Here is a 22,171-nt window from a genome sequence, read left to right on the forward strand (position 1 = left end):
ACACAGTTGCCCTTCTCACATCATCCAATGCACATTAAAGTCCGAAGCCAGACAACAATAGATAGGTTTCATCACAATTCACAGAAAAAAACAAATGGTTACAAGGGTAAGAAAAGAGAGCAGTGTATGCCTGTACCTGTACATTGAGTGCACCTGGCGTGCGATCTAGTTTTGGGACTGGTGAACATAGGAATTGTCCCTAGTTTGCCTGTGGACAGGGTTGACCTGCTCCTAGCTAATGATCTGGCGGGGGTGAAGTGGTAGCCTTCCCAGTAGTGAAAGAAAGACCGCAAGAGGTCAGAGAGACAGGGCAGTGGAGGGAGACAATCCCCTGCAGTTTTCCTGAATGTGTAATGGGTCAGGCCATGATCAAACCAGCTCCCCCAGAGGAGACTGAATTAATACTGCAGGCAGATGACCAGGTCTGAGATTTTCTTTGGAAAGTTAGGAGACCCAGGGAATGAATTAAATGGATTTTCTCTAGCTGAGGCTCAGCGGGCCGACCCAGTATTGCGAGAGTTAGCACAGGCTGCCCAGTCTGAAAGTGAAGCAGAGGGAGTCCCTGACTGCTACTATTTAAAGAATGAGGTACTGATGAGGAAATTGAGTTCTCCTCACAGACCTGAGAGCAAGGAGTGGACAGTTAGTGGTGCCGCAGAGGTACCGGAGAGAAATATTAAAGGGCCCATGAGACTACAGTGGCTATACATGCTGGTATATGAAAGATCAAAGCCTGCATAAGTCAGCTGTTTGACTGGCCAAAACTCCGCAAAGATGTGGTGGAGTACTGCAGGAGTTGCCACATTTAGATTAGAGATACAGCACTGAAACAGGCCCTTCGGCCCACCGAGTCTGTGCCGACCGTCAACCACCCATTTATACTAATCCTACACTAATCCCATATTCCTACCAAACATCCCCACCTGTCCCTATATTTCCCTACCACCTACCTATACTAGTGACAATTTATAATGGCCAATTTACCTACCAACCTGCAAGTCTTTTGGCTTGTGGGAGGAAACCGGAGCACCCGGAGAAAACCCACGCAGACACAGGGAGAACTTGCAAACTCCACACAGGCAGTACCCAGAATCGAACCCAGGTCCCCAGAGCTGTGAGGCTGCGGTGCTAACCACTGCGCCACTGTGCCACCCTAATGTGCCAGGCTGAGGGGAAACACCAACCTACAGTGAAATCTGTACCCCTAAATCCTGTACTGGTGTTAAGAGGACCCTCCAGCAGAGGGCTGGTGAACTGTAAGGGAGCCCCTCCAAGTACAAAAGGGGACAGGCAGGCACAAGGCTGGCAAAAGTTTAGAAAGGGAATGGAAAAAGTGACCAAGAGGACAGGTTAAAGGAAGGCCAGGAGGAATCTCAGATGAAAACCCTTATTGTCCGGTCAGCCAATCATGAAAAATGTGAAAAGTTAGACCTCACACCCTCCTGCATAAATGCAGACAATAGAAGCACCCAACCAGAGTTTTTAACAGCATTTACAGGAACCTGCAGAGACAAATAAAGACCTCTAGAGGGGCACAGAAATCGTGAGGGTGATGCTTCACCTAGCCGAAGTGCCATAGGGGAGGGCAGTAGAGTCTGCACAAATACATGCAGGCAGGAGTGTCCTCTGGGACAAAGGGGAGATTAGCAAAGGATCCTCCCCCACAATCAGAAGAAAACAAACCACCACCCCCCTAACGTCAAAAGCCTTTGCATGACTTAGCAAAGCAGTGAAATAGTGTTCAGGCGGGCCCCTCCCACTACTGCCTCTTCCGAAAAAAATTACCTTAGCAGGAACAAAGACCCTAGGCAGCCATGGACCTGGGCAAACGGAAGAGAAACTTCCCCAAAAAATAACCACATGTTTATTGGGACGCCAATAAAGGGGCGATTTTAATACGTTTTGGGATTTGTGAATGGCTTTGTCAGGGGGAGATCGTGCCCAACTAACTTGATTGAATTTTTCGAGGAGGTGACTAGATGTGCAGATGAGGGTAAAGCAGTTGATGTAGTCTACATGGAATTCAGTAATGCTTCTGATAAGGTCCCGCATGGGAGATTGGTTAAGAAGATAAGAGCCCATGGGATCCAGGGCTATTTGGCAAATTGGATCCAAAATTGACTTAGTGGCAGGAGGGAGAGGGTGGTGGTCGAGGGTTGTTTCTGTGAGTGGAAGCCTGTGACCAGTGGTGTACCAAAGGGATCGGTGCTGGGACCCTTGCTGTTTGTAGTGTACATTAATGATTTAGACGTGAATATAGGAGGTATGATCAGTAAGTTCGCAGATGACACGAAAATTGGTGGTGGCGTAAATAGCGAGGAGGAAAGCCTTAGATCACAGGATGATGTAGATAGGCTGGTAAGATGAGCGGAGCAGTGGCAAATGGAATTTAATCCTGAGAAATGTGAGGTGATGCATTTTGGGAGGACTAACAAGGCAAGGGAATATACAATGGATAGTAGGATCCTAGGAAGTACAGAAGGTCAGAGGGACCTTGGTGTACTTGTCCATAGATCACTGAAGGCAGCAGCACAGGTAGATAAGGTGGTTAGGAAGGCATATGGGATACTTGCCTTTATTAACCGAGGCACAGAATATAAGAGCAGGGAGGTTATGATGGGCGGCACAGTGGCGTAGTGGTTAGCACCGCAGCCTCACAGCTCCAGTGACCCGGGATCGATTCCGGGTACTGCCTGTGTGGAGTTTTCAAGTTCTCCCTGTGTCTGCATGGGTTTACTCCGGGTGCTCCGGTTTCCTCCCACAAGCCAAAAGACTTGCAGGTTGATAGGTAAATTGGCCATTATAAATTGTCACTAGTAGAGGTAGGTGGTAGGGAAATATAGGGACGGGTGGGGATGTTTGGTAGGAATATGGGATTAGTGTAGGATTAGTATAAATGGGTGGTTGATGTTTAGCACAGACTCGGTGGGCCGAAGGGCCTGTTTCAGTGCTGTATCTCTAATCAAAAAAATCAAAAAAGCTGTATAAAATGCTAGTTAGGCCACAACTGGAGTACTGTGTACAGTTCTGGGCACCACACTATAGGAAGGATGAAATTGCACTGGAGAGGGTGTAGAGGAGATTCACCAGGATATTGCCTGGGCTGGAGCATTTCAGCTATGAAGAGAGACTGAAAAGACTAGGGTTGTTTTCCTTGGAGCAGAGAAGGCGGAGGGAGGACATGATTGAGGTATGCAAAATTATGAGGGGCATTGAGAGGTTAGATAAGAAGAAATGTTTTCCCTTAGAGGGTTCAATAACCAGGGGGCATAGATTTAAGGTAAGGTGCAGGAAGTTTAGAGGGGATTTAAGGAAAAGAAATTTCACCCCCAGAGGGTGGTTGGAATCTGGAATGCACTGCCTGAAGAGGTGGTAAAGGCAGGAACCCTCACAATATTTGAGAAGTTTTGAGATGAGCACTTGAAAAGCCATAGCATACAAGGCTACAGGCCAAGTCCTGGAAAATGGGATTAGAATAAGTAGGTGCTTGACGGCCGGTACAGACACGATGGGCCAAAGGGCCTGTTTCTGTGCTGTATGACTCTATAAAAATATACCTTAAATTTAAAAATTCACTGTCTAATTCACGTGAGAGCAAAGATATCCAATCTTAGGTGTTTGATTCAGCAATTATCACGTGAGCTTTCCTCTCATAGTCAAGCACATGATCTGAACCCTTTCAGGATTACTGGCATCACTCACCATCTGGTATCCATCCATCAGTGGTTATTCTAGAACTGGTGTCATGAGCATTATTCAGAACAGCATCAACTTAGAATCAAAGGATTTTCTAATAATACAGCAAAATGTCCACACTTCCCACAAAAGGACAAATAAAACAAATTACTTACAAAATGCCATGCTTTGATATAGCTTGCTCTTAAAAGAAGTACAAGCAAGATGCTGTTTAAATAAAGTGCAATCGATGACTGCAAAACCTTGGTGCTATATCCCAGAATGTCAGTATATGATTACCTACTTGTGATTTCCCGTGTCGCAAGATGCTGGTTGCCAGTGGCCTAACTCAAGGGTTTACCAGCTAGGGTTGGTTGTTTTAAATTTTAGGGATTATGATGTCATCCAGTGCTTTAACAGCATGTCTAACTTCTAATTGAAAGTGTTAGAAGTAAGATTTCAAAAAACAAGAAGTCTACATTTTGCGTTAAAGATCTCAATTCTGTGAAAACAAAGCCGCTGACCCTGTCTATTAAATATCCTTCTGATGTACTATGTTTACATATTTATACATGAGTTCCAAAAATAGTGGTTTGTATATATTTTAAGCCATCACACATTATGGCAGCATAGGGTTGGATCTTTAACAAGTAGCTAGTGTTTTAGATCCTGATCTTCCCAGCTCCACATTCAGGTACGTATTTTTAACAAATTTACCTTCTTGGTGGCGGCTCGTAGTGCTTCTTTTAAGGCTAATTATAACAACGGGAAGGTTAATTATAACAATATTAGGCAGGAACTGAAGAATTTCGATTGAGGGCGGCTATTTGAGGGTAAATCAACATCTGACATGTGGGAGTCTTTCAAATGTCAGTTGATTAGAATCCAGGACCAGCATGTTCCTGTGAGGAAGAAGGATAAGTTTGGCAAGTTTCAGGAACCTTGGATAACACGGGATATTGTGAGCCGAGTCAAAAAGAAAAAGGAAGCATTCGTAAGGGCTGGAAGGCGAGGAACAGACGAATCCCTTGAGGAATAGAAAGACAGTAGGAAGGAACTTAAGCAAGGAGTCAGGAGGGCTAAAAGGGGTTATGAGAAGTCATTGGCAAACAGGATTAAGGAAAATCCCAAGGCTTTTTATACGTATATAAAGAGCAAGAGGGTAACCAGGGAAAGGGTTGGCCCACTCAAGGACAGAGAAAGGAATCTATGTGTGGAGCCAGAGGAAACGGGCGAGATACTAAATGAGTACTTTGCATCAGTATTCACCAAGGAGAAGGACTTGGTGGATGATGAGCCTAGGGAAGGGAGTGTAGATAGTCTCAGTCATCTCATTATCAAAAAGGAGGAGGTGTTGGGTGTCTTGCAAAGCATTAAGGTAGATAAGTCCCCAGGGCCTGATGGGATCTACCCCAGAATACTGAGGGAGGCAAGGGAAGAAATTGCTGGGGCCTTGACAGAAATCTTTGCATCCTCATTGGCTATAGGTGAGGTCCCAGAGGACTGTAGAATAGCCAATGTTGTTCCTTTGTTTAAGAAGGGTAGCAAGGATAATCCAGGAAATTATAGGCCAGTGAGCGTAACGTCAGTGGTAGGGAAATTATGAGAGAGGATTCTTCGGGAAAGGATTCACTCCCATTTGGAAACAAATGTACTTATTAGCGAGAGGCAGCATGGTTTTGTGAAGGGGAGGTCGTGTCTCACTAATTTGATTGAGTTTTTTGAGGAAGTGACGAAGATGATTGATGAAGGAAGGCCAGTGGATGTTATCTATATGGACTTCAGTAAAGCCTTTGACAAGGTCCCTCATAGCAGACTGGTGCAAAAGGCGAAGTCACACGGGATCAGAGGGGAGCTGGCAAGATGGATACAGAACTGGCTCGGTCATAGAAGACAGAGGGGAGCAGTGGAAGGGTGCTTTTCTGAATGGAGGGATGTGACTCGTGGTGTTCCGCAGGGATCAGTGCTGGGACCTTTGCTCTTTGTAGTATATATAAATGATTTGGAGGAAAATGTAGCTGGTCTTATTAGTAAGTTTGCGGACGACACAAAGGTTGGTGGAGTTGCGGACAGTGATGCGGATTGTCAGAGGATACAGCAGGATATAGATCGGTTGGAGACTTGGGCGGAGAAATGGCAGATGGAGTTTAATCCGGTCAAATGTGAGGTAATGCATTTTGGAAGTTCTAATGCAGGTGGGTAGTATACAGTAAATGGCAGAACCCTTAGGAGTATTGACAAGCAGAGAGATCTGGGCGTACAGGTCCACAGGTCACTGAAAGTGGCAACGCAGGTGGATAAGGTAGTCAAGAAGGCATACGGCATGCTTGCCTTCATCGGTCGGGGCATAGAGTATAAAAATTGGCAAGTCATGCTGCAGCTTTACAGAACTTTAGTTAGGCCACACTTAGAATATTGCGTGCAATTCTGGTCGCCACACTACTAGAAGGACGTGGAGGCTTTGGAGAGGGTACAGAAGAGGTTTACCAGGATGTTGCCTGGTCTGGAGGGCATTAGCTATGAGAAGAGGTTGGATAAACTCGGATTGTTTTCACTGGAACGACGGAGGTGGAGGGGTGACCTGATAGAGGTTTACAAAGCTATGAGTGGCATGGACAGAGTGGATAGTCAGAAGCTTTTTCCCAGGGTGAAAGAGTCAGTTACTGGGGGACATAGGTTTAAGGTGAGAGGGGCAAAGTTTAGAGGGGATGTGCGAGGCAAGTTCTTTACACAGAGGGTGGTGAGTGCCTGGAACTTGTTGTCGGGGGAGGTGGTGGAAGCAGATACCATAGCGACGTTTAAGAGGCATCTTGACAAATACATGAATAGGATGGGAATAGAGGGATACGGACCCCAGAAGTGCAGAAGGTTTTAGTTTAGGCAGGCGTCAAGATCGGCGCAGGCTTGGAGTGCCGAATGGCCTGTTCCTGTTCTGTACTGTTCTTTTGTTTAAGGGGGCAGTTTTGTTCGGCCATATGTAGACATAGTTTTCTTGAACGCAGTAGGTCTAGTGCCGGCATCGTGTTCAGGGTAACCCTATATTGCAGAGAGGGCCTCAAACAGGGAAAGGGTTTCAGGTGCAGGCCCTGGGTGTCTATATTTTTGTCTATATGGCAGGAGGGTGGAGTTCCAGCTTTTTTAAAAAATTCTTTCATGTTCGGGAGGGAGTTCCAGGATTTTGATCCAGCGACAGTGAAGGAACGGTGATATATTTCCAAGTCAGGATGATGTGTGACTTGGAGGGGAACTTGCAGGGGGTGATGCTCCCATGTGTCTGCTGTCATTGTTCTTCTAGGTGGTAGAGGTTGCGGATTTGAAGGAGCCTTGGTGAGTTGCTGCAGTACATCTTGTAGATGGTACACATTGCTGCCACTGTGCGTTGGTGGTGAAAGGAGTGAATGTTTAAGGTGGATGGGGTGCCGATTACGCAGGGTCCTTTGTCCTGAGTGTTGTTGCAGCCGCACTCATCCAGGCAAGTGGAGAGTATTCCATCACACTCCTGACTTGTGCCTTGTAGATGGTGGACAGGCTTTGGGGAGTCAGGAGGTGGGTTACGTACTATAGAATTCCCAGTCTCTGACCTGCTCTTGTAGCCATAGTATTATGTGGCTGGTCCAGTTCAGTTTCTGGTCAATGGTAACACCCAAGATGTTGATAGTGGGGGATTCAGCGAGGGTAATACCGTTGAATGTCAAGGGGATATGGTTAGGCATAGAAAAGGAATGGATGCATCCAGTGCCCGTGTTTCTAGTCGCTTTCGTAATCATTACTTGGTTCCTATGCCTAGTCCTACAAATGATTTCTATCGTTTTACGTTTATGTATGTACCTGCCTTGTGGGCGTCTCGGGAGAGACCAAGGCTAAGGGAGTAAACCCTAACAGAAAATCCGGAGCGGAACCCCGTAGGCGGTCATGTGTCACCTTTGGCATGTTTCCGGCAGTTCCTGCAGCCATACTGGTGCCAAACGTCGTGTCCTGCACTCCTTTGGACCCCACCAGAAAGGCCGAGAGGGGGGTTTTGACGACTGGGCAACTCTCAACCTCCATAAATTTGCCCAGGCATGCGCCATGGAGAGGTCACTCCATAACCACTGACCACCTCCAGGCGCGTATCCATTGTCTCTCGAGATAAGGAGGCCCAAAAGAAGAGATTAGAGATACAGCACTGAAACAGGCCCTTCGGCCCACCGAGTTTGTGCCGACCATCAACCACCCATTTATACTAATCCTACACTAATCCCATATTCCGACCAAACATCCCCACCTGTCCCTATATTTCCCTACCACCTACCTGTACTAGTGACAATTTATAATGGCCAATTTACCTATCAACCTGCAAGTCTTTAGATTCTCTTTTATTGGAGATCATCATTGCCTGGCACTTGTGTGGTGCGAATGTTATTTGCCACTTATTAGCCCAAACCTGAATGTTGTCCAGGTGTTGGACACGGACTGCTTCAGTATCTGAGGAGTTACGAATGCTACTGAACAGCATACAATCAGCGAACTTCCCCACTTCTGACCTTATGATGGAGGGAAGGTCATTAATGAAGCAACTGAAGATGATTGGGCCTAGGACAATACCGTGAGGAACCCCTGTCGTAATGCCCTGTGGCTGAGATGATTGGCCTCCAACAACCACAACCATCTTCCTTTGTGCCAGGTATGACTCCAACCAGTGGAGAGTTTTCCCTTGATTCCCATTGACTTCATTTCGGCTAGGGCTCCTTGATATCCAGGGTAATCAATCTCACCTCGCCTCTTGAGTTCAGCTCTTTTGTCCAAGGCTGGAATGAGGTCAGGAGTCAAGTGGCCCTGGTGGAACCCAAACTGAGCACTGGTGAGCAGGCTATTGCTGCTTAAGTGGTGCTCGATAGCACTGTTGACAATACCTTCCATCACTTTGCTGATGATGGAGAGTAGACTGATGGGGTGGTAATTGGCCAGAGTGGATTTGTTCTGCTTTTTGTGGATAGGACATATTTGGGCAATTTTCCACATTGCCGGGTGGATGCCAGTGTTGTAGTTGTACTGGCACAGCTTGGCTAGGGGCACAGATAGTTCTGCAGCACAAGTCTTCAGTATTACAGCTGGATGTTGCCAGGACTCATAGCCTTTGCATATCCGGTGCCTTCAGCCTTTTTTTGATATCACATGGAAACTGTAGACCAATATGTTTTTAGAGATGATAACTGAAGGATAAATGTTGGCAAGGACACAGATAAAATTCTACTCTTCTTCCAACAGTGCCATACATCTTTTACATCTAAACAAGGCCTTGGTTTGTCATCTCAACTGAAAGATGACACCTCCAACGATGCAGTACACCATCAGTACTGAAAAAGGAGTGTGAGCTTAGATTATGTTTTCAAGTCTACAAAGTTGAGGAAAATGTCTTGCAGGTAATGACTGCTGAACACAAATTAGGTTTTGGTAACATTTGAGCTTCTGATTAGCATGATTTGATATTGAAAGAACACTGAAAGGACCAGGCATAATTAAAACTAAGTAGGCTGCCTTTGTCCTTTGCCTGATGGCTGCAGCTGAGGTGAGGCTGCCACTAACTTCCCTGTGTCTGGCCATCAGAAAATACCCAAAGGCCACTCACTTCTCCAATTTTCCCTCCAACCTCTACTCAGTGCCTTCCTGATCAATAACTGGGAGCTGCACGGAAGAAAACTGGAACCTCTGTCAAATGGCACAGGACCAGACATGAGATCTAAAAAATATAAGGACCCAACTGCCAAAATTCGATTCAGGGTTGAAAAACTAAACCGCCTCTCTCTTCCTGTTTCAATGTGAAACAGCAACGAACACACTTCTTGTGTCAGGCAGGAAGATTCTGAGAAGTCTAACATCAGAGTGATGTGGTCTATACATTCAGAAACTGCCTCTATGAGCTTGTACTCAGCTCACAGCGTAGCAAATTATAAATAATGCAGGAGATTTTTTTTTTGGAACTGGCTTAAAGTTAGATTTTGCTGAAGTTTAAAACTGAGTTTTTTGCTTCGCTTGGTCTGATACTTTCTTTGATAAATGAGCTGGTACAAGGGGTTATTCTCCACCACAGTGACAAGATGGAAGAGTGCGTGATGGATAACTGACTAAATTTATTCAGCCAGATTGGCCTTAATTAGAAAATGAGCACCTAATTAAGGAATGCATTTGCGAAAACCTTTTTTTGAAAGGCTTTCTCAGTGCAGTCTTGTGAAAACAATTTTTAAAGAGGATATTTTTAGTACGGGTAAAATAGATTTCTTGCTGTGTAATGCATATTCCCATAACACTAATCTGTGCATTGTGTTAACAAGTAGTAGTGTACAAGCCAGGATATTATATCATCCAGTCAGCCAGAGGTTTAGCAAGTGTTGCTTGGTATGAAGTTTTATTTTCAGATGTTCTACTGCATGATTCACATATTACAGTAATTGTTTTACATTTCCCCCCACTATTACTGCTTGCTTCTGACCCTTGATCGATGTTTGAGTGAGCAAGTCAGACAGAACATTAGAAGCAAAATACTGCAGAGGCTGAAAATCTGAAATAAAAACAGAAAATATTGGAAATACTCAACAGTATCAGGCAGCATCTGTGGAGAGAGAAATAAAGTTAATGTTTCCGGTTTGTGATCTGTTAAAATGTTAAAAGATGTAGTGGGTTTTAGGCAAGACAGAGACAGGTTAAGGGTGGGCAGGAAGGTCTCTGATAGGGTGGAAGGCAGGAGAGATTAAATGACAAAAGAGATGATGCTTCAAGGCAAAGGGAGTGGTAATTGGATAAGTTAAAAAAAGAAGCTAAGTCTAGAGGAGGTGTAGGAACAGGACTCATCACCAGCAGCAGCTATCTGAAAAAATGGGGATAAAGGTTATGATAACTGGTTTCTGGTTAAGAAACTACCATCATTCCTTTCGTCATCATTTAACCTCTCCTGGCTTCCACCCTACTCCAGACCTTCCCTTTTGTACTTTCCCAGCTGCCGTCCCTGCCTCTGTATTTGCTTCAAACCTGTTACCTCTCTAACTTTTTCTAGTTCTGACAAGAGGTCACCAACCTGAAACATTAACTCAATGTTTCTCTTTCTACAGATGCTGCCTGGACTGCTGAGTATTTCCAGCCTTTCCTTTTTTGAGTCAGATGTCAAGTCTATCGTATCTCCATGATCATCAGTGATGGCATTTCTTGTTCAATGTACCTGGAGCTGCCCATGCATTTATCCTTTGAATGAAGGACTGAAGTACAGAGTGCTGCTAGACTCACCCTCACTTTATTAATGGAAGTAAGAAAAAAGATAACAGCTTGGGACACTGCAGTCTGCTGCAGATAAACTGCAGTTGTGAATTATAGCACAAGCAGTTGAGCAACATTTCCCATCACTGAATGTCCAAATATCAAAGTAAAACTAATGGAATAGTAGTTACTGCAGATAGCGATGTTGGTTCTGACGGGGAGGGAGAATATCACTGCAGCAATGCCAGGTGATTGGGACGTTACTACAGATAATGATGGCAGGTGAGGGCAGTGGCAACTTTGGGAAAGGGATGGGTGGGATGAAAAAGTATCACTCTGGATGTCGACAGTCGGGGAGCAGGGATATTGCTGCAGACAGTGATGTCAGGCAGGGGCAAGAGGAAACATTCTACAGACAAGTGATGGCAGATGGTGGAGGGGAACTTTACAATGCAGCAGGATGCACTAAGTATAAGTGTAATGAGCACAAATGCCTCATAAAATGGTGTCTGCTGATTGTTGGATGACTGAAAATCTTGTGGAGATGGTCTGGGCACCAAAAGGCAACACATTTACACATAATCTAATGCATGCTCAATCAAGAGACAGTTAATGATGTGTTTAAACCGGAATACAAAGTGAGAGTTTCAAATAATGACACTCTAGGGAAGAAAGTTCCACAGCACTTGAACTACAGAATTAGAAACTATGGTGTAAATGGCATACTAATCCTGTTTGGATTCAACCCTCCTCCCCACCAAACCAGGCAGTTGTTATGATTTGCTTAGAACAACTGACAAACCTAAAATATTTTAGACTTTTTCTCTGAAGCATCTGTGGTTTGATGATACTTAAATTGGTTGGGAGGCTTTTTATTTAAAAAAAAAATTTCATTAACTGAATTAGGTCACACTTACCGGTTGAGGTTGTTCTGCAATACAGCAATTGAAACACAACCAGAATTCACTCATGATTTACAGTCCAACACCAAAACGTCCTCTCAGTGGCACAGAATCCAGATTCTAAATCCCAGTGTGGGAATGTCCACCTGTCCTTCACTAGGCAGATTAGCGTGTGCAATACTGAGAGAAAGCAAAGTTCTTCCTAGTGCAGGGAAGCAGCTAAGGTCACAATGGTACAGATGTGTTAACAGTCCAGCCAGTCCGTATTGGAAACTTCACTCAGGATTTGGGCAGCTTTTCCACCTTACCTCCAGGGCTCAGGATGACAACCTGCAGGAAATTTAGAAAAAAAAGAGATGTTGGCAAATATAAGGATGAACAAAAAGAAGTGATGGACTATTATTCCCAGTCTGCATCATGAGCTGACAGCACAGCTGCCTGTTACACCACATACACACAGACAGTATGGCAAAAGGCAGATAGAAATCGCTCCTGCATATTTGCCAGCTTGTCTAAATCGTTTTGTAAAAAATCTCAAGCACAATCACCTAATCTCCTTTGACTGCTTCGCTCGTATCCTGCTCCTGGTTTCAAAACATCAAAGCAGAAGAAAGAGAAAGGCAAGTTGATGCAACTAAGAAAACAGCTGAACTCAGGTGCTAAACATTCTTTTACCACAACCTTGAGAACCTTTTTCTCACTTGATTGCGTCAGGAAATATTCCAGGTATGAAGCTTCCTTGTAATGATTGATAGCAGCCTCCTTTAAAGCTTGTGAACCAGAGGCTTTTGGGCTGAACAGACCGCCGTGTGGGTCTGGCAGCAAGTGTGTTAAAGGGAGGAGGGCTATGACTGCACTGCAGCTTGCTAGGAGAGAGGCGTACGGCAGGTGGGCGGGGAATAGCAGGCATTGTGCAACTCTACATGCCACAAAGCAAAATTAGCTCAAGAGCTCTAAAGAAAATCAAAAGGCTGCTAAGAGAGAAACCCCATTATGATTCTGGAGCAGCAATGTTTTGCTCTAATTCTCCATTTAATGAATGTATCAAAATATAACCACTGCACCAATCATTCTTATTAACCCACACGCTTGGATGATATTACAATTAAACAATCTCATTAAAGTATGGCCCCCTCCCCTGTGAAACTGTTTCCTATTTCGATAAAGCATCTAAAAAGAAAACTACTGTGTAACACAGATTAAAATATTCAATAATTTAAAAACATTTAAAAGATTAAAAATATGAAATTATTTATAGAAACATTTTACATTTTGACACTGATTCAGCAGAGCAAAATTTCCACTGGAGAAAAGGAGCACTGTGCAAGCCACAGCTGTTTCTGCTGTGCTGTTAAACAGCGGAAATGTTCTTATCAGGGACAAGCAGATGATCCCTAGAATCATGATTAACCACACAATTAAAAGACTAGTTCTAAGATGCACCCTATGGTATATCCTTTCCATTTTTTAATCCAGTCTATGACATTGTAGCATTATGACACACTTATAGCAACACTCAATTATTCATTTTACAAAAGGAAGTGTTTCCACATTTAAATCTTATTCTATAAATAGAGTTTTTGAATTACTAAAAGCAGATTGACTTATTCTACTTCTGAGACAGTTTATAGATTTTTTGACACACCTTTTACATGGTTATTTATCCATGATGGCAAGGATAAGGAGGGATCCTGCACCTGCACCTCTTCATCTGTCACTGGAGATGGTTTAAAAGGGGATGGTGAATGGCTTTCCAGCTGGAGAAGGGCTCTCTCTATTAACAAGGCTGAGACTGGCAACTTATGTGGGGCAAATCTGAACTGTGAACTGGCACTCTTCCACTACCTAGGCACATGACCTTAAATAGGAAAAGTTTATTGAACTTGTCACACAAACACTTCAACTTTATTTTAAAAACTCAAAGTGCTCAAAATATACAGTGCCATGGAAATGCATGTCATACTCCATTTACAATATATATACACACGTGTGTGAACTTTACAAGTACTGTACTTCTGGTCTTTTGAGTACAGTCATGAGATTGAAAGGGACACGATCATTTCTTTGGGGAGATTGGGGTTCACAGTTTGAGAGAGAATCTGCTCGTGGCACAGGAATAGTAAGTACCAAAACATCATAACTTTGGCCACTTCAGGAAAGTTTGAGAGCTTTTGAATTTATGGCGATACCGATACGAGGTGCCAGACACAAATGACATCTTATAGTTAATGGTAAAGTCACTACGACCCTAGAAAAAAAGACTTACTAAACAGTTTTGTCCAGATAATAATTCCCCTTAAAATATTGTATCAAATGCCAACATACATCCACATACAGCACAGTTGCATTGCAGATTGCGTGAAATGGAGCAGATGGTTTGGGCATGCTGAAGAAAAAGCAGTCCAATCATATTAAGGGAATCAATGTGTGTTGGGGCATCTTGATCTTCTGAACACTGCTTCTATATTTTATCAGTGCTTGAAATCAAAGATTAGTCTTTTAAGCTGGTCTTTCTCAGATGAAGTTATGAAAATTGGATTATTGGTAGAGATATCTATCCTAATAAATCTAGATGCAATAGTCTTGAAAGTCCATGGGCGTGATCTCAGGATTGCCCAGAGATGGCGCCCGCTAGGACCATCCAGAGCCGACTCCATCAAAATAAGCAAGTTCAATTTAATTAATGTCAGGCCTCTGAGAGGCTGGAGCTGAGGAAACAGCCAGCCTGGGAATTCCTGTTCTTAACATACCCTCTCTGATTGGCTGGCATCTCTGCAAAGCCAGAACTTCTGGCTATGGGGTCCTAAATCCTATGGAAGGCCCACCACTGTCCAGTTAAATGCCTGATTGGCACTAAATTCGGCGGGCCTTCCATAGAAGAGGCGATGCGGGGATCTTGGCATTGGTTTCCCCCGATGTCGAGATCCCTGCCACCTGTAATTTCTACTTGCCACCCAAAGCCTGCCTGATGCGAATTTCGAGCAGGCCTCAATTTAGATGGCCAGTGCTCCCACCCAAAAGAGGCAGATTTGTTAATACATTTAAATCAGGGTGCTCAGGTGCATTTAGGACTCTCATACAATTTTGTCTTTCATTAGGCGGCATGCGTGTATAGTGGAATTGAGCGTATAGAAGCCTAACCAACGGTCCTTACTGAGACAACTGGAGGTTGCTCCAGAACAATTACACTTCTGGCCCCACAAAAAGCATGCCATCTGATGCCTGTTCCTCCCTGCCCCACTGCTTCCATCCCACTTCCCCCCCCCCCCCCCACCAACAATATACCACCGCTCAACTCAGTGGTGGAAATCACCAGATATTCCATTCCTCCCGCCTCAAGCAGCTTGTCAAGAGTTTCTTTTGTGCTGATACCTTGCAGTAATGAACCTAGACCACAAAAAATGGATTGGGCCTCCAGCCAGTGGCATTGGGTGGCACATGCAGTCGCCCCACCCATGACATCCACCCAATGTCCATGCAAGGGAAAAACCAGTACCCACTACCCCACTTCTCCTTGAGAAATGAGTGAAAAGTAAACTGATGTTCCTTAGTTAGAAATAGTTTAAAGTGAAGAATAATTAAGAAGGTGGAGTTGAGTTAGATCAGCCATGATCTTGTTGAATAACGGAGCAGACTCTAAGGCAACTGGCCTACTCCAACTCCTATTTTTTGTGTTCTTATTCTACTGTTGCCCCCTCCTCCCTCCCACCTTCTGATCAAACCCAACATCCACTTATCCCTGAGCTTCCGGTTGCTTGCCATTTCAACACTTCCCCCCTGCTCTCATGCTCACATCTCTGTCCTGGGATTGCTGCAGTGTTCCAGTGAACATCAACGCAAGCTCAAGGAACAGCATCTCATCTACCGATTAGGCACACTACAGCCTGCCGGACTGAACATTGAGTTCAATAATTTCAGAGCATGACAGCCCCCCACTTTACTTTCATTTTTAGTTATTTTTTCTTCCTTTTTTTTTTACATTCCTTTTTACATTTTTTACAATCTTTTTTTTGCATTTATTTCATTTCATCTTAGTTTGTTCAGTTTGCTTACCCACTGTTTTTATCAGGTTGTTTTTCTTCAGGTTTGCACTTGCTGCTGTTCAATATTCAGTATATTCACACCTAATCTGTACTAATGCTTTGTCTTTCAACACACCATTAACATATTGTTTGCCTTTGCTCCGTGACCTTTTGGTCAGCTATGTGGCCTGGTCCAATCCGCACCTTCTCCTTTGTTATCTCTTGCCCAACCCCCACCTCACTTGTTTATAATCTGTGACTTTTCTAATATTTGTCAGTTCTGAAGAAGGGTCACTGACCCGAAACGTTAACTCTGCTTCTCTTTCCACAGATGCTGCCAGACCTGCTGAGTGAATCCAGCATTTCTTGTTTTTGATCCACTTATCCTGCCTGATCCCTTGCCATTCTATTGAGTCTCTCCCATCTCGTTCCTCTACATTCTCTCCAAGTTCATTCTTTCCATGAGACCAACCACTTGTTCACCTGACTCCTTCCCCACACAACTCCTGATCATTCAATTGCCTTTCTTGGCCTCCACACTTGCCAACATTGTTAATAGCTCCTCTCCAACTATTTATCCATTTCTAACCTATGTTTTGTCTAAGGTTCTTAAATATGTTGGAAATTGCCAGCTCCATGTCAAACTTTCCCAAAACCCCCTCTTCAAATTCCTTCCACCTGGCTCCCTTCAAGCTCACAGCACCAAGAGCATTCTTTCCTAACAATATTGTCTGTGATAGCTATTTATTTGTTTTTGTCTTCAACATGTTGATGGTATTTGGTACTTGTCAGCCATACAATCCTTCTCAATCACCTCACCTGTGCTGTCCAGTACTGTGGGACTGTCCTTGCAAGGTTCCACTCCTACCTGTCCTAGCGTAGCCTGCATGGTCCTGAACCAAGTAGCCTGAAGATATATCCATGACCATTCCCTCTTCCTCATTTACATGCCACCCCTTATCAATAAAAAAAGGGATCAGCTTCCATACGCAATCACCTCCATGTTGATAGATTGGCTGCCTGAAATTAGGTGATGAATGTGTCAACTTATCAGGATGGCTCGACCCATCATTTTCTGCATGCCCCCAAATCCTATTCCTTTGCCATCAATTCCAACACCCTCCCTGGCCAGCTGCCGAGGTTGAAACAGGCTGAGCAGAACCTTAACATTCAATTCAATCCATAACTGAGTTTCTATCCCTCAGCAAGATGACTTACTTCTGCCTCCAACATATCTCAATCCCAGCATGTTTATGTCACCTCCAGACTTCTTTCTTTAGGAGTTCAAGCCACTATCTGATTTGGATACCCAACTGGGCTCCACAACTACCAGCAATCCAGGAGATACTCTGTCTCTGCTGACCATAGGTAGGACCTCTTAGAGGTCCCAGGACATGGGTGTTCCCGACTAAAGTCTACTTTAGCAAGAGGCCTGGACTTGGTGAATCTAGGCCAAGGTTTAGAATCTGCAGACTAAAATGACAGATTTTGGGCCTGAATTTTTATCCACTTTCTAACTCAACCATCATCAGCAGAGTAGGATCTTGTGGCATTTATAGCAGTCATGTTAAATACAGCTGCATTGAACTAAAACTGAGTGTCCTCTTTGTCTGCCTCTTACCCATGTTATACAGTCCTACCTCTGTTACAGGATGAAAGGGTTTACTGTCAAAAATCAGGGAATTTTGCCTTCAAAATCAACACAAATCAGAGTTTACATTAAGAGGAGCTCACAGGAATTAAATCCAAATACAGCCCACGCCCCGGACGTGGCGAGTGAGAGACACCCGAACTTCAGTTCTGCACAGGGTAGAAGTGGTGCGTGACTCGTCGGCAGATCACCTAGTACAGTGCTCACACCCACTCACAGTTAATCATTCAAAGTTTTGCTCCCTATAATATGGACTATTTCCAATGAATGTGGTTGCTTAAAGGAGTGAAAATGAATGGGCAGTTTACCATACCTTTGCAAAAAGTTTGGCTGGAAAGACTGCAAAATTCAGAGAATGTGTTTAACGATGGTTAGAAATTTACCAAAGGATTAGCTCAGATGCTGTGGTGTCTCTGTGGTTGCTGATATTCTGACAACTGATATACCTGCCTATGCATTATCTGTTGCACAGCTAACCTTCATTTTGAAAGAGGTGAGGATAAGCAGAAAAATGATCAAGTCATGTCTTACATTGGTGCCTGGAGTTACCCCACAAAACTTTAATCTGGGCACAGTCAAGAAAAGGAACAAATGTTCTGTTCATAATTCTTCAAGAAGGGTATTTCTGATCATAAATGAAGTGCTTCGCACAGTCATCATTAACAGAGGTTAGCATGATGAGATACATGTATCGCAGGGCGGCACAGTGGCGCAGTGGTTCGCACCGCAGCCTCACAGCTCCAGTGACCCGGGTTCAATTCTGGGTACTGCCTGTGTGGAGTTTGCAAGTTCTCCCTGTGTCTGCGTGGGTTTCCTCCGGGTGCTCCGGTTTCCTCCCACAGCCACAAGACTTGCAGGTTGATAGGTAAACTGGCCATTATAAATTGCCCCTAGTATAGGTAGGTGATAGGGGAATATAGGGACAGGTGAGGATGTGGTAGGAATATGGGATTCGTGTAGGATTAGTATAAATGGGTGGTTAATGGTCGACACAGACTCGGTGGGCCGAAGGGTCTGTTTCAGTGCTGTATCTCTAAATCTAAAAATAAATCAATGCAAATGTCTACTTCAAGCAGCACCAAGGATTTACTTGATAGGCATCCGGTCTTAAACACAGGAATGGTAACATGGCCAGCATTACCATGTAAAACTAGGTATACCCACGATCAAATCTGTTTTTGAAGGTGGAATAAAACATTTGATGAATTTATAGAACTGCAAGGTTGCAAGATTCAATAAGGCCTGAAAACGGGCGCGGGGATTGCGGTGCACTATTAACTCATGCCCGTTCCTTCCGATGCAGGCAGGTGCAAACTTTGTGCTACCTACTCATGTGCATGACTGCAGGTTGCTGCCAGCACTAAAATGCACTGTTGAGTGTCTGCACACCTGAACAGTGGGTGCAAAATCATGACAGGCTAGCATGAGTTAAAGCTAACATGCACTTTTTAAAGGGGAGGCACAGTTTGACTGGAGCAGGTGCTGGAAGTCATTCTAGCAGCAAGTTTCCCCTGAAAAAGAGACAAGAATGACACAATATGGCAGAGAATGGATCCAAGGCTCTCCAAGACAGCACTGTGCAGGAGGTGGACAGGAGGATAGAGGGCCTCTATTCACAGAGGATCAGGAGGCCCTCCAAACAGACACTGCAAAGCTGTCCCAGTCAATGCCAGTAGTCAGCCCTGAGAACCTGGATGCCATGCTGCAAGCAGCTCAATGACCTCATACGAGTGGTTAAGGTAAGTGAATGCATATCTATACAACTGAACTACTAGCCTCACACACTTTTCAATGCGCCACCCACTTCACCTACTTACCAACAACCTCTATCAACCACGACGCATACCTCACAATCATAGCTTCACCACTTAGCACAGGTGCAAGCCTCACACCCAGATCTCTCAGCTCGCACACACTACCAGCTATTCAACTATGACAAGCACATCACCCAAACAGATTGCATCACACTTGATGACACCCTCTCTCTTGCAGAACAAGGTGGCACACAACTGCGGGCAGCAGCACCTAACTGACTGCATGTCCTCACCCCAAAGGAGGAGCTGATGCCATCATTGGAGCGGCCATGACTGAGGCTGTGGGCAGCAGTGGGTCTGAAACCATAGATAATGACAATATGCTGATAGCTAATTCTCCATCTCACATCCGACTTCTCCTCATCCCAAATTTCTCATAATATATAGTTGCAAAGGGTGTCAGCATGCATCTCTTACTTTCCAACCTTCTCCTCACTGCTCCTCTACCCTTGCCCTTTTCTCCTTTCAGATATCCAAGAACTGCAACCTGGTCAGACAGTGGTGCAGGAGGAAGAAGAGACTGATGATGAAGAAACACTGTCACTTGTTCTCACACTCATAGCCACCAGCTCAGACAATGACACTGTGCATACTTCATAGAATAGCTCAGAGGGGGGGGGGGGGGGGGAAATCTGCACACGATGAGACACTGGGCATGACTGGCCTGTAGCCAGGGCAAGGGGCAAAGGTAACACAGGTGCCAGCTTGCTGGAGGGCAAGGTCACGCAAGTTCTGCTACTGTGGACTCAGCTGAGAACTTTGATAGGGCGGCCTACAGAAAAAAGTTGATGGGCATGCACACAGAAATGCTTAGTGCATCAGAGGCCTGCCAGACAGCCTACTGTTACTATCGAGCATGGAGGAGACCGGCACCAACTTTGCATATAGCTTTGTGCAGAATTTGGAACCCATCCTTTCCAGTGTGGAATTGGTAGCCAATTCTATAACCACACTTGTGGATCCAACCATGATGCAACATTTGATGTCTCAGCTTCCATTGCAACACACACAGAAGCCACCCAACATCTGAATGCTGCAGCGGAAGCTCAGACTGAAACCATGCACAAGAGTGCTGCCATCAGCGCTCAAAGGGACTTGCAGTTTCTCACAGTAGTCCAGTAATCTGTCCTTCAACAGACTTCTAGGATTGCTGAGGTTTGGCCTCAGGAGAAATGGCAGTGGCTCCATGGAGCACGAACCTGCTATCCTCTCCCAGGATGATACCATTTGACCTTCCACCACTGCAACTCCATGGGTGTCCTTGATGTTGCCTGTCAGTCAGCCAGCCCAGACTGCTACTTCCAGTGCCCAGTTGGTGCAGTCCAAAGCTGGGTCTTCTAGGGTCAGAGCCTCACGAGATGGTCCTGCAAGACCATCTGCAGCCTCCACCAGTCATACTGCAGCCGCTGGGGTAGCACTACATGGAAGCACCAGAACCGGCAAAGGCACACGGAAGGCACAAGAATGATTAGTTTAGTTTTTCATGCATATTTGATGGTTTGATTGAAAATGTTGGTTTGGATTATTTGTTTTGCAGTGTCTTTTGTTGTATCATAGTCATGGTCAGTAACAGAGGAAAGATAAGGTATGGAACTTTTGGTGAATGGAGAAATGGGGGTTGCATTGCAGTCAGACGAGCTGATCATTAACAGCCCAGCTAGAAGGGGCTGTATAAGTTGCCTGCTCCTCAGTTACTCGCTGTATACCTGGTGGCTAGGGCTGTGTCTTCAAGAGGGTGAGATTGTGCAGGATGCAGAACACCATGATGAATTGTTAGATGCAGTCTGGAGAATGCAGCGGAAGTACTCCAGGGCAGTCCAGGCAGCAGAAGTGCTGCTTAAGCACCTCAATGGTCTTTTTTTAATTCGTTCCTGGGATTTTGGCTAGTCCAGCATTTATTGTCCATCCCTAGTTGCCCTCGAGAAGGTGCTGGTGAGCTGCCATCTTGAACCGCTGCAGTCCACGTGAGGTAGATATACCCACAGTGCTGTTAGACAGGGAGTTCCAGGATTTTGACCCAGCGACAGTGAAGGAATGGTGATGTAGTTCCAAGTCAGAATGGTGTGTGGCTTGGAGGAGAACTTGCAGATGGTGGTGTCCCCATGCGTCTGCTGCCCTTGTCCTTCTAGATGGTAGTGGTCGCGGGTTCGAAAGGAGCTGTCTCAGGAGCCTTGTTGCGTTGCTGCAGTGCATTTTGTAGATGGCACATACTGCTGCCACTGTGCGTCGGTGGTGCAATGAGTGAATGTTTGTTGATGGGGTGTCAATCAAGGAGGTTGCTCTGTCCTGGATGGTGTTGAGCTTCTTGAGTGTTGTTGGAGCTGCACCCATCCAGGCAAGTGGAGAGTATTCCATCACACTCCTGACTTATGCCTTGTAGTTGACAGACAGGATTTGGGGAGTCAGGAGATGAGTTACTCGCCGTAGGATTCCTAGCCTCTGACCTGCACTTGTAGCCATGGTATTTATATGGCTACTCCAGTTCAGTTTCTGGCCAGTGGTAACCACCTGGATGTTGATAGTGGGGATTCAGCAATCGTAATGCCACTGACTGTCATAGAGTCATAGAGTCATACAGCACAGAAACAGGCCCTTCGGCCTATCGTGTCTATGCCGGCCATACAGCACCCAACTATTCTAATCCCATATTCCTGCACTTGGCCCGTAGCCTTGTATGCTATGGTGTTTCAAGTGCTCATCTAAATACTTCTTAAATGCTGTGAGGGTTCCTGCCTCCACCACCCCTTCAGGCAGTGCATTTCAGATTCCAACCACCCTCTGGGGTGATAAAATGCTTCCTCAAATCCCCCCTAAACCTCCTGCCCCTTACCCTAAATCTATGCCCCCTGGTTCTTGACCCCTCCGCTAAGGGAAAAAGTT

The 22,171-nt window shown here is 45.0% G+C and overlaps 1 protein-coding gene across 5 annotated transcripts in view; it reads right to left on the minus strand.

The window, feature by feature from the left end:
- Positions 1–22,171, minus strand: part of cdc42se2 (CDC42 small effector 2) — a 226,978-nt gene that overhangs the window by 56,509 nt on the left and 148,298 nt on the right. For 2 of the 5 annotated variants that reach the window (XM_068030164.1, XM_068030168.1), the window contains exon 2: positions 11,820–12,134. In XM_068030164.1, coding sequence (XP_067886265.1) covers positions 11,820–11,873 — 54 coding nt within the window. In that variant the 5' untranslated portion in view covers positions 11,874–12,134. Of the gene's footprint in view, positions 1–11,819; positions 12,135–12,352; positions 12,648–22,171 lie in introns of those variants that run through there. The other 3 variants (XM_068030167.1, XM_068030166.1, XM_068030163.1) reach the window with 3 other exon arrangements.

Source organism: Heterodontus francisci, chromosome 4 (assembly GCF_036365525.1).
Source record: "Heterodontus francisci isolate sHetFra1 chromosome 4, sHetFra1.hap1, whole genome shotgun sequence".
NCBI classification, from domain to species: Eukaryota; Metazoa; Chordata; class Chondrichthyes; order Heterodontiformes; family Heterodontidae; genus Heterodontus; species Heterodontus francisci.